The sequence below is a fragment of the Pundamilia nyererei genome, unplaced genomic scaffold (genome assembly GCF_000239375.1).
Source record: "Pundamilia nyererei isolate P.nyererei 1_Seehausen unplaced genomic scaffold, PunNye1.0 scaffold00039, whole genome shotgun sequence".
Taxonomy (NCBI): Eukaryota; Metazoa; Chordata; class Actinopteri; order Cichliformes; family Cichlidae; genus Pundamilia; species Pundamilia nyererei.
The window spans coordinates 497,006-510,194 of NW_005187440.1; the positions used below are offsets into that span (position 1 = coordinate 497,006).

Here is a 13,189-nt window from a genome sequence, read left to right on the forward strand (position 1 = left end):
ATATATATTTGTCATCTACTCCTCCCTTATTGGCGTCCACTTCTATGCAAGTTAAATGAACTCGCATTCACAGCGACATGCTAGCATGCCCATGTGCTTATTTACAGCTTTAGGCGTCAATAAGCAGTACCCCGTGGGTGCGTAGTGACGCTAGTTAAATATTAGTAAGAAACGCATTTTAAGTTTATTCTAAAGCAACAAGTTCACCTTTTCGGTCGCTTCCTACCACCACAAAGTTACCTACATTTTTTTAAGTCTCGTGGTTGGTTGCCGTTTCTGGTCGTCCTCTCACAGGAGTGTGTTTCACAGCTGATCTGCGGTAAGCTCTAAATCTGGCTTCACGACTGTATAAGCGTATGGCCGTTCATAGCGTCCGCTCCTGTATCAGTTTCCCCTACCATCAAACCGGTACGTCCATAACGGGAGGAAATGCTGCTGCTCACGTCAAGAGTGCGTGCCGTCACGTCTGCCCCCAGCGAATGGGAGTTGTATTACACATACACAAAAAGTGACAAATTAAAGGAAAATCTGTTCCGTTGACCTTTTCAGTGAGGTCATGAGTGGCTTCTTTGTGTTATATAGTAGGTGGAATATTTTGGCTATTATTTAAATAATGCATAATGTATGACTATTATTGTAACTTTAAAAAATTAATTAAAAACAGTGATCTGCAGTAAGTATTGTCTAAAGTTGAGTCACAGCTGAATCATGTACAAGCACCTTTAGGAAAGATGAAAATTGACACATGGAAACAAAGGGAAATGACGTTAACAAAGCAGTGCAGTAGTGATGAGTAGTCTCTTACTACATAAGCTGAAGGCTAGAACATAATGAAGGACCACAAACTGCCTGTGAGAATCAACCAAAGCTCAGTGTTACATGCACTGCATTTGAATCACCCAAATACTTGCATTTACATGTTATTAATATGACACTGAAAAAAATCTCAAGTTGCATTAGAAATTTAACAGAGGCAAGATTTTTTTTAACAAAATTTTTTATTTATTTTTTTTCCATTTTTAAATCCAGGACAACTTATTCAAGGATAATCAAGGCGAAATAAGCACTAATGTTATATTAGATGGTTTTTTTCTTCCTTTTTTCTCTCTTTACATTGTGTCAGACATGATGGTGAATTTTATCAGAACTGGTCAAAGTAAAACAAAACAAAAAGCAAAAAAAAGAATATAACAATACATTATTAATTAATTCAATACAATGAAGTGTGGAGTCAATGACGAATAACAATGGCCCAGAAAACATAGGGTTGTTATTGTTTTCACTGCTTCTTCTGTGGTACTGCAATAATCACCAGCACTAACTCAACTCGATCAACAACAGTAGAGGAAGAAACGGAGCGCGCTCACAAAGTTCTGCACCCCAGCCCCCCCAAAGAGGAAACACTCTTTTTTTTTTTGTTAATTTAAATATTTTATCAAAGCTTCTGTTTTGAATCTTCATAAAATGTTTCTAAAATGTATATTTTTTAAACTCTTTTTTTTTTTTGCCTTTTTGAATTTGAAGTTTTCCTTTTCAGGGAAGTTTTTCATCTCCATTTTACCACAGTGTATCCGTTTTTGCAACTGTGGTTGCCTATATGTTGTACCCTTGTACCCCTGTAAGTGTGTGTGTGTGTGTGTGTGTGTGTGTGTGTGTGTGTGTGTGTGTGTGTGTGTGTCCATGGGTTGATGTGTCCTTGGCTGAGGCTTGGAACAACTTGGAGTTGTTTAAGTGCTCACGTGAATGCAAAGCCTGCACATGTGAAGCTCTGTGTCTTTTTGGACGTGTGTATGGAGTGCTTGTGTACTATACGTCCTTACACTGCTTTTACCTGTTTTAGGTCACTGCAGCAAAGGCATTCATACTGAGAGGTTGAAGCTGGCTCAAGCAACAAGGTATGTGACCTTCAGCTAGCTCTGTATGTGTATATCTAACCAAAGTCAGCTTAACAAGGGGTCTGTTGAGCTGGTTGTGCACGAGGGTGAGCAGACTTAAGTGAGCGTCTCTCAGTGCCTACAGAGATCAGTGAATGTGTGTGTGTGAGATGGAGTGTGTGTTCATACTCTGAGGATTTATATACCTGGAGGTGAGCCAAGTACACTTTCATGCATTTGCACCATCTGTGTAAAGCTTATGAGTCTCTATAGCCACTGCATGATGTGGGAGAGGACATATGTCTGTGTGTCTGTCTGTCTGTATGTGTGTTTGTAGTAGAAGGCACGGAGGGTGGTATGGGAGGCTCAGTCTCTCAGGTCCATGCTGGAGCCAAACAGAGCCACCAGCTGCTCCTCATAGTGGGCAATGTTCCTCTTCATGATCTCCTTACAGGAGCCCAGGAGGCGCTCAAATGCCTGGATGTCTATTACTAAACAGAGAAACAGAGATGGATGTGAAACACATCTGAGGATTAAATTCAGTTGTCACAACACATTTAAACAGTCTACAAGGGGTACTGTTGAAATGTTTCCCCACATAAAGTTACATATATATGTAAACACAGGACTTTGTAGATTGGAGGGAATGTAATCATCTCCATCTTAACATCGCAAACACAAGGGGATGGTTGTGGACTTTAAGAGAGGTAGGAGGAGGACATAACCAATACCGATAACCACCCAGAAGCAGAAGTAGTCTTTAACCACAGATACTTTGGTGTGCAGCTCAACAGGAAGTTGGAGCCATGAGGAATAGATAAAGTTTTTCTGTTTGGGATGTGAGGCATTATGTCTGTGCTGAAGCTGTCTGCCTTTGTGATGTAAATTTCCTGAAAAGAATAAATAAAGGATTGGCTTTCCCAAACATCTACATTAGAATATCAGGGTAGACGTATTTCTGAGGCGCAAGTGCAATGAGTAGAGTTGCGATTAGAATCATCTGAAGCTGCCAAGCTGGAAACACATCTCACAAGAACCCCACTTGAACCCCGAGGTCTCCAAAGTACCAGACAAATTCACCTCCATCAGGACAAATGCGAGCATAAGCATTCATCCCGAATGAAACAACAACTTCAGTCATCAGTGAAATGTTTCTGATGCATCATTAATACATTTAGCAGACTGCTTATCTTATCTGTCACAGATGCACTGTGACAGATATACATGTTCATAACAGCACTACAGGCACCAGGGGGCCTTTGAAGTCCTGCTCATCTTTAACAACGGTGGGAGAGTGACAGGAGTACAGCAGACAGCATATGCCGCTGCAGTACGGATTAATGACACTTCCTCTTCTTAAAAGAGGAAGCATTTGTTCAAGACAAGCTGGGGTACCGTCAGGGAACAGAAAATACACTGAAATACAAGATGGATAAGAGTGTATACTAACAGTGTATTTATGGTTAACACTAAAGAGGAGTAAACAGGGGAACACAGAGTGGAGCTAATACACCATTAAAACAAATAACAGATGACTGGAAAACTAAATAAAAACCACAGGGATGCTACAAAAACACAACCAGTTATTAAAAAAAAAAAAAAAAATAATAATAATCCTGTTCATTTTCAAAACTGAAGAGCTGCTCATACACACTCTGATGAGCCTGAATTAGTGTACCCACTTTAAAAGCAAAATAATGACACAATGACCTTCAATCAAAGAGAAAAAAAAAAGGTGATGAACAGCCGGCCGTGAATTAATCAAAATTCAAATGCCACTTGATATCTCAGGCCAAAATGCTTGTAACAGTTCAATTAGTAGAAAATGAATACCACAGACCTGTTGAAAGTTTGAGTGGTTTAAATACTACTCATTCACAGATTTTATATGATGCCCAACTATATACAAGGGTTACACACATCTAAGTTCCTTATCACTATCCTTGAGATAGCGGGATTGGCATTGATGTCCAAGTATATTTTGTCTTACCCAAACACTTGACATCTCCCACTGCGTAGGCTGAGGCGGCCCGGGGCTTGTTAGTGACCAAGGCCAGCTCCCCGAAGTACTGACCCCTGGTACAGCGTGTTATCTCCACCTCCGCATTGTCTGCGTGGTCTGCCTTCGTCTGCAGGAGAGGGGGGAGGAGAAAAGGGAACAGGATTAAAGGTTAGGAGCCTCAACCCCGAAGCAAGAGGCACTCAGCAGACTGAGCAGACAATCATGAATCCCATAGTTGCTAGGCAAATAGAGGACACGCTTTTGTGTTGTGATGGATTTCAATGGAGAGTGTGGGTTGCTATTGTGCTGTACAGAAATTACCTGGTGAAAGAATATAATCAGGCTTTTGTCTAACTGCATACTGTTAAACCAGTAAGTATGATCCTAAGTTTTCTGCTTACAGAAATGCACATTGAAAATACATTCATTCAAAGAAGTTGAGCTTCTTACTTTACTCTTCATCATGATCTTGACCTCCCCAGACTCTACAATGTAGAAACAATCAGCTTTGTCTCCCTGAGGAGAAAGAAAAGACACTTATAAATATAGTGCTCTATATGAATGTAAAGACCTTCAACGCTGCAGCGTGAAACTACATCTGATAAATGCATCTCTCACCTGTGTGATGATACGTTCGGCATCTGTGAACTGCTTTGCTCCTAATACATCAACTAGCTTCATCCTCTCTGTTGCCTGGAAAGAGAGAAGACAAACATTTAAGGGAAAATGGCAATATTGCAGAAGAAATGCGTCAAAAATGTTGCAAATACCCCCAAAGTCAATCCTAGCTCATCTCAGATTCATCAATCACATTCTTATACTTTAATATGAGGGCGTGGGGGTGGGGGGGGGGACCTAAACTGAGTAAGATGAGGCTTATTTCAAACCAATCCAAGTATAACTCACCTCCAGTGATTTGAGTAGGGGAACTGACTCAATGAAACACTCGTACATCCTCCTCTTCTTGGCATTGTTCTTTACAATGAGTCTACGAAATGTAGCACGGTCCTAGGAGAGGAAAAATGTCTCTAATAAACAAATACATATACATATAGAGAAAAGGCCACATTGTTCTTCCTCTGCTTGGCCAGCAGGTGGAGCTGCAGCGGCAAAAGACATTACAAAGCCACTAGCTCCATTCATAGATTACAGGAGTCCATTCTTAACATGCTTCAGCATCACAGCCTATTAAACTGTGTTCAGTCACAGAAACAGCTCCCAGCCTTCACAGTGCAATCCTCTGGAGACAATTTTCAATGAAAACAGTTTAAACCTGAGCTTTACAGACCCGTACAGGCTGCTATACTATTACAACAGATGTACAACAGCTGATGTAAGTTCAAAGGGGTCATAACTGAAATGTTACTGAAAAACAAAGAACAAAATGGAGTTAGAAAATGCTTAATAATGTGGAGTTTTGTGTAGGTGGTGGTTTTACAAAAGGATTTAAAGTGGATTATAAGTTCTTACCAGTCCCCATAGCGCTCCGTCCTGGGTGGCTACAATGGTGGCGGCACGTGGCGTGTTGTACATGAGTGCCAGCTCTCCAAAGCTGCCCTTATTGTTATACTGACCCACGCATTTTCCTGAAACCACTATGTCATACACACCCCTGGAGAGAAGGCGAGAGAGCGATTGACAGAAGGTTAGAAATGACAAGAAGTCAGCAGCAGAGTCTCAAAGTGAGAAAAGTAGGGCACTTGGACAGAGCTGCAGTTTCAAAGAAAGTAATTCAAGATCTGCATAAACATTTTATGGCTTCTTCCTCTGACTGTGTTCAACCTCTCCACAAGCTTTGAAAAATGTACCATTTTAGTTGCTATAAGAGGTTTTTTGATGACAGTCATCACTGATCACCCAAAATGAGTAATGTTTATTAACTACAAAATGGTGTACATGGTTATCTATTTACAGATCATCTCTATCCTGTGGATAGGACCGTGACAGTGTGGCACACTTGGTGACTTGTGTTTATTCTTAAAAAGAAAAAAAACAAAACAACAGAATGCATTGATTTGCAAATCATTTCAATGCTATATTTCAGTAATGTAAGCACATAAAGATGCTGCAATGTTCTGTGAAGCTATCTAAAATGGATTGATGGGCGCGCACAGGTATAACCAGGGAAAACGTATCACTGCAAAAAATACCTGAACTCACTTAATTTGAAGAGCATCTCAGAGAGGAAGTAAAGATGGAGAAGTGTCTATTTCCCTGAGAAATACTGTGTAAGAAGAAGCTCAATAATTTGTAATACATCTCTCAGTGTAATATAACAAGGAAAATCTTTGTTTCCAAGGGACCAGGCTGAAAACTAATAGGGAACAGGCAGAATAATAAGGCCCCGAGGAGGCACTACATTTAAAACATAAAAGATTTTATAATGGAAAAATCAGTGGGTTCATACAAGCTCAGGAACACGTGTGAAAAACACTGTCAGCAATGAATAAAAGTGTAATTGACACATCCTCTGGGCACAAGCTCATTTAGGTACAGAGGTGCCATCAGGACTGCACCATTCAAAATAAGCATAGGCAATTTCTATGGGCTGGAGGCATTAGCTCACATATGTTTGTGGACCACAGACTCTGAACAAGCAACGCAAATTTTGAAGTAGTACATGCTGCTGTATCTGTATCAGCCTGACTATAGCAAACTACTTTCTTACAACATTATAGCTCCACAGTAAGAGTGTTGGGGTGATAAACTGATCTGACTGCAGTCCAGAGCTGTCGCTTATTAAAAGCATCTGGTACAATATGAAATGCAAAAATACCACGGAGGATTGCCGAACCGCTCAAAAATATTTAGTGAGAATGACAACACATTTCACTATTATAACTCCAACAGTACCATTAACCATGCTTGAAAGAAAATGTGATTAACAAAAGTCTGAACTTTTCTAAAATGTGGTACTGGCATCAAATTTAAAATGATCATATATTTTTCAAACTCAAGAAAATTCCTCACTTTTACCATTTTCTGTTTTGTCGTTGTTCTTCTACCAATTAAATGTACTTCAAATGTTTTGCAAATCATTCCATTCAAATTCTTTAATTTTACAAAGCATCCTGTTTTGCAATCCACTATGTAAAAGATTTAATAGCAGGAAAACATGACAGGAAAACAGTTGGATTTGTTATATTATCCCACTGTCTAATAAAAAAAGGTTATAGTGCCTACTTGACTCATTGAGACTAATGCTTCAGTTGAGAAGCCCACTCTCCCTCTCTGTCTGCACGAGGATTAAACCTGGAGTAGGTAATTTGCAGCGTTGTTGCTTGGCAGGATTAACCCCTAATTTTGTAGGCTAGCCAGTCTTCCCATTGGCTGCGTAGAAGGGATAAAACCCTATCGGTGGCGAGTGAGTATTAGCTTACGTCGACTGGATTATCATGACAGAGGGAACAATGATAACCTGTTTCGCCAGCTGCCTGAAGTTAAGATGTAGCTACAGATGAGTGAGAAAGTTAAGCAGTGAAGGATCTGATGGATCTGTTCATTGCAAATCAATGCAAACTTGTTCGATGTGATCACCTTCATCCTATGGTGAGACCATTCTGCCATTCATAGGGCAAGAGAAGTTAATGAATGGCTTTATGATGTGATTCAAATCCATTGATAAATTAAAATTTAAAATGAATTAAATTTAAATGATAGTAGATATGATATGAGATCTGAAAGCTGTATTAGCATTACATGTGTTAAATCCTTCTGGTAGAGTTTCATAGATTTGTAGAATCCATGCCAAAGCGGATTAAAGCTGTTGCAAGTTACTTCGACAGTTTTATAGCCTCTCTTTTCTTCCCCCCTCTAGACCCATCTGTATGTGTTGTTCACACATTATTCAACAACCAAACAGGTGTGAAACCTGGTGGCCACTGATAAATTTCATGCTTGGATAAATATGTCTGGGTCAATATAAACAAAGAGCCATGATTCTTTCACCACCTCTGTTTCGTCATTCAACCACTAGGAATAACATCACACTAGCGTAGTTCAGTGCTTTTGAACTCAAAGTGTTTCTAGTGTTAAATGTACTTTCTTGATAAACTGCAGCAAATGAGAAAGCGACGAGTATATTTGTGGAACTGCTGCTCAAGGACAAACGGATGTTTCTTCCTGCACTTAGGGGATGTGTACATAATTTTTCTAAGCCCACCCTTGGGCACAGCCTTCAGTGATGTTTAAACTAGATACACGGTGCAAATGCTCAATATCAGTAAACAGAATTAAAAAATTATTTTGGGCACTGAGCTTCACAGTGATTTGAAAATATATAAGACATTACAGCTTTCATGAGAAAAATCCAGGCAGGAGAGAAAGATTACGCAACTTAATGATTTCAAAACTGAAACTTTTAATTTAATGATTACAGTAATAACACTTTAAGTAATCACAGCTGAAAGCAACAATGATCCTTTTTCACATCTTTCACGTCACTCCTCCCATTATATATTTACTCCTCATCCTTGAGGAGCTCTGAAGGATTTCTAGCCACTTCCTGTCTTAGAGGCTTTAGAACTGACTGTCTATGATTTTGTTAAGTGGACATTTACCATATAGTGGCACACACGCCAGCTACACAAACCCATTTAGTTATGCCATTCAGAATCAGCTGACAGCAGAAACAGACCAATCTGTTTAAGCTGATTAATAATACGACACCATAAGGAAAGCAGGAGATGTCTATAATACAAATATGCCTCAGTGACATACGAAAAAGATTAAATGGGAAACAAGCAATGTTGCTTTATCCTATTATCCTCACTGCTTTTCTTTTCTGTTTATCCCTTCGTCTCTCTGTGTGTCCATGTTCACACCCCACCCTGCTCGTGACATTAGCTGCCACCTACACTTTGCACAGGCTAGGAAAAAAACCACAGGATAGTATATGATCAGGCAGGCATGCTGCTCATAAAGGTCACTGCATGTCTCATGTACAGGGAGCACGCTGTGTTTAAAAGTGTGTGTGCAGATGAAATGATAGCACACGAGTGGAACTACACTGCTGTACTGCACTGATATGAGCCATGCCAAGAATGAACTGAGGCCAGGGTGGGACAAACGTTGGCAGGCCACCAGAAACACAGTGGGAAGTCTGTTCTCTCTTCAGTGGTAGAGGTTAAAAACTGACATCTTGAGGTCAGGCTTTTTTCAGTGCAAGTAATCCCTAAGTCATTCTTAAGTAATCACTTTGGTTAGAGTAATGTAAGCGACAAAGATGCTATATCCTACAAGAGCATTGTACTCTTCGAGATCACCATGGAAACCTTTCAAGTTGCATCTAACATATTTTAAAGTACAAAACTCTTGAAATGAACTTAAAATGTTTGTATTTCACCAAGGCCTGAGAAAGTTACTGCAGCAATCAGCACAACTTCCTGCAGACGAATGAGTAATTATAATTTTCCAAATCACAATGTGTTCATTTTTCCATATTACATATAACGCAAAGGGTATATTTAATGCAAGTCAACTTTAACCTGGCATGTAAAGACCTGTGAACGCACCATGTGTTTACATTAACAATACAGCAGGTGAAATACACAGCTCCACTAATACCATAAACACAGATACACACGCCTGTCAAACCTGAACAATGCACAAACCCAAGCCCAACTGTTATGACCAGCAGTCACAACTTATTTACTGATTTCTAAAATAACAGCCGTGCTTTTTTAAACTACCTTCTACTCATTTCTTAATTACCATAATATACTTTCTAAGTGATATCACTATGTCAGATCTAGTTGGCAGTTGTTTAGGATGTAATGGAAGGATTTATTGTTTTATACTTTATGAGGCTCATAATTGTCTGACTCTTTTCCATACAGACTGATGCTACATTATGATGCAGGAATATGGCACTGCATTGGTTTAAATAATACAAATGTATATTGTCTGGTCTTTCAGTATAATATAATAACTCAAATATACAAAACAGGAACTCTGGTCATCACCGTCTTTTGCAACAGTTATGCTGTAAAACACCATCACTGGCCTTTTTGCCATCCAGCCTAGCCTAAATAAACAGGCTGTATTTGAATAAACAAACAGTCCCAGTTTTAATGATCTGACACGGGCATCTGCTTCTTACCTCTCTATGACATAGAAGTTGTCTCCATCATGTCCCTGGTCTATGACGTGCTCCTGAGGCTTAACAATCAACTCAAACATAGCGTCCAGCACCTGTGAGAACTGCTCCTTCATACGGGAACAGAAAAAGGATGTCAGCCACAAATGAGGAAGATGAGTAACAGGGAAAATATATTTTGTGTGCGCATGCGCTCGTGCATCAATAATTTCAGTTAGCTTCTGTGTGTGTGTTGCTCCTGAAGGGAGACGAGATGAAATTTAATTATCCCATCAGGGAAATGGTATTAGAAAATACACAAGGGAAAGGAAGAGGACCATTTTCGAGTCCACAATACAATATTTTTTTTCACAATGTCAGATTTACCCCAACAGCAATTGACTTTAAGAAACATAATTTACCTGTGCTGTTTATGTGACCCAAACAAGACAGTAATTCATTGCACACACAAACACCACAAGTAGTAATATAGCATTATTTGCATGTAACTCTACTGCACTGTACCCTCTCGATGCTTCAGATTTACTCTTTGCAGGGTGGATAAAAAAGGTTTGAGTATTGTACGCATCTCATAGCATGCAGGAAACCTGAATAAACAAATGGGGAAAGTTAATAATAAATATTGTTTCATGGCCTCACTGACAGATTTAATGAGGAAGGCATCCGTTCAGGAATCATTCTTTGCTCAACCTTCCCCCCCCCCCTTTTTTTTTTTTAAATAGTTTTATCCATTGCTAACCATCTGTGTACACATCTCTTCCTGTTTTGTTTTGTTTGTTTGTGTGACTGATTTACTTGATCTAGTGTTTTGAAGAGTAGGATGTCTCGGCAGGACTCTTGCAGTCTGCAGCGCTGTTCGTCTGTTTTTGGGTGAACCACTCTGGGTTCAGTGTCCTCGTCATCCTCGTCTGGGTTTAATGGTTCCGCACACACTACAGACAAAGAAATCCAGGTAAAAAATACAGTTTTCTACTACTCTTTCAGAGTAAGCATTAAGCCACTTCAACCAAAAAATTAATTACAGTATGGTGCAAAAGTTTGGACCCCATCCCCATTCATTTATATTTTGTTAGGAAAATGGGAAATACATGCAGTGATTTACTGAAACAAGCAAACATACATGGAAATATTCGTCAATACAGCCTGAACTCTCTTATGCAAGCTTTCTTGTATTTTTTTTTTTTTTTTTTTTAAGTAGTCTTCAAGGATAGTTCTCTAGGCTTCTTGAAGGACATTCAAAGCTCTTCTTTAGATGTTGGCTAACTTTTGTTCTGTTTTCTGTCAAGATAATCCGACACTGCTTCAATAATGTTCAGGTCCCAAAGCCACTGTGACTGATGGCATTGCACTATGGGATTTTGTATCTAGGGATGCTTTTACTCCATTGGAAGTCTGTTTGGGATCATTGTCATGCTGAAAAATTAATCTGTTACTAGACACTTTCCAAATAATATTGTATGCTGCATCAAAATCTGATGGCATTTTTCGTGATTCTTCATAACTTCTTGTCCATTTTGACAAGCCCCAACACCTCTGGCTGAAATGCAGCCTGAAACCACTATAAAGCCTTCACCGTGGTTTAAAGATGGCTGCAAACTCTCACTGCTGCACCTTTTTCATACCTCGGCCTTTTCTCCACATCTACCTTAACCTCCCAGGACCTGGCGCCCACATATGTGGACATCACATTTTGGGATGTCTAGACCAAAATAATAAATTTTGCTCTTCAAGAGCCTGATATCCAGTTACGAGAACATTATACTGCCACTGTTCTATCGAAATTTTAAACGAATGTCCTCCTATGTGGATCTCATTTCTGTCAAAAACAAAAATCTGGTTAAATAAATAAATAAATAAATAAATAAATAAATAAGAAATTCTTTGTTTTTACATTCATCAGGTCCCAAAAGTCAAATCAAAGAGAAATTAAAAATGCATGCCACGAAAGAGTTCAGGTTAGTTGAGTTAAGAATGGCTTCAGCACAGCCATTATTCTACTGAGACTGTTTCAGTGAATACTAGATAGATCGACTAAAAGGAAAGCATCTTTCAGGCCATGTGTCAGGTTTTTGCTGGCTTTTTTTTTCCTTGTAAGGACATGACTTTCAGGTATTGTTCATCTGCTGGAGACAGTTTTTTATTTTATTTTATTTTAGGGCTGCCCCTTCTTTTCAGCCAATAGCTTCTTTGTTGATCACTTTGTTAGTGGAAAAAAATACAATTTCATGCCTGCGTCATTGCTAGGATTTTTCGTAGATTTAACTACAGAAATGGAAACAAATTATGTGGTATTATGGCTTGTTTTGTTATGTGTAGAAGCAACACTGGTTCATCCCTTGAATTAGGTAGTTTTCTTTTTTTTTTAACTCCTTAATGATTCATATGTTAGTGTCAAGTCTTTAAAAAAGATTGCTATGAGAAAGGTCAGATGTGAGTGAGTGTAACAGTAGCCAATATAAAGAGTAAGTAAGCAAAGAGTAATTCTCCTTTAGAAAGCCTGGAGAATTATTACTCAAAACAAAAAAAAGAAAAGAAAAAAAAAATACCGGAGGAAGTCTGGCTGCTTGGCAGCAAAATATGGGGGCTCAAGAGTTTTGTATAGCACTGTATAATAACTTAACCAAGCTCTAAATAACCAGGACAAGAAGGCATACAAAAATATAATAAGATTGTTATAAACATACCAAAAACTTGAGGTTACTCTATTCCGTAACCCCTGTTCTCTGATAACATGATTGAGGTGTCTCACTATGGGGAACGCTCTCTCAGCCAATGAGACACCTCACTCATGTTATCAGAGAACAGGGGTTACGGAATAGAGTAACCTCAAGTTATAAACATACCAAAAACTTGCCTTAAAAATGACAAACCTTGTCAAAAATACACTACTCTGTCCCTTACATTGTAAACTGGCAAGCTAATTTACTAAATTAACTTCAAAATGAACCACTCTTAACAGCCCAGAGTCCACTCAACAAAAAGTGTGTATGTAAGATAATTATGTTTGTAAGATAATTCAATTTTATCACATTCTTCTGGACAAGGAAAAACAAACAAATGTTTCTACACACAAGCGTAGGGAAAGAGAACACCACAACACACGAGAGAGAAAAAAACACATGTGCAGCGACATGTTTTGCCACAGTGCATGACAAACACTGACAAGGTAATTTTAGATAGTCACTATTTATCTGTTTCCTCCCTCTCTGTAGAGAG

At 39.0% G+C, this 13,189-nt stretch overlaps 2 protein-coding genes across 2 annotated transcripts in view; both read right to left on the minus strand.

The window, feature by feature from the left end:
* Nucleotides 1-459, minus strand: part of naa80 (N-alpha-acetyltransferase 80, NatH catalytic subunit) — a 5,784-nt gene extending 5,325 nt beyond the window's left edge. The window contains exon 1 of the mRNA XM_005730693.1: nucleotides 245-459. Coding sequence (XP_005730750.1) covers nucleotides 245-246 — 2 coding nt within the window. The 5' untranslated portion in view covers nucleotides 247-459. The remainder of the gene's footprint in view (nucleotides 1-244) is intronic.
* Nucleotides 460-999: 540 nt separating this feature from the next.
* Nucleotides 1,000-13,189, minus strand: part of prkar2aa (protein kinase, cAMP-dependent, regulatory, type II, alpha A) — a 46,424-nt gene continuing 34,234 nt past the window's right edge. The window contains exons 4-11 of the mRNA XM_005730697.2: nucleotides 10,769-10,905; nucleotides 9,977-10,083; nucleotides 5,347-5,488; nucleotides 4,783-4,884; nucleotides 4,495-4,569; nucleotides 4,327-4,392; nucleotides 3,865-4,003; nucleotides 1,000-2,365 (exon numbers count right to left, since the gene is read on the minus strand). Of these exons, the coding sequence (XP_005730754.1) occupies nucleotides 2,241-2,365; nucleotides 3,865-4,003; nucleotides 4,327-4,392; nucleotides 4,495-4,569; nucleotides 4,783-4,884; nucleotides 5,347-5,488; nucleotides 9,977-10,083; nucleotides 10,769-10,905 (893 nt within the window). The 3' untranslated portion in view covers nucleotides 1,000-2,240. The remainder of the gene's footprint in view (nucleotides 2,366-3,864; nucleotides 4,004-4,326; nucleotides 4,393-4,494; nucleotides 4,570-4,782; nucleotides 4,885-5,346; nucleotides 5,489-9,976; nucleotides 10,084-10,768; nucleotides 10,906-13,189) is intronic.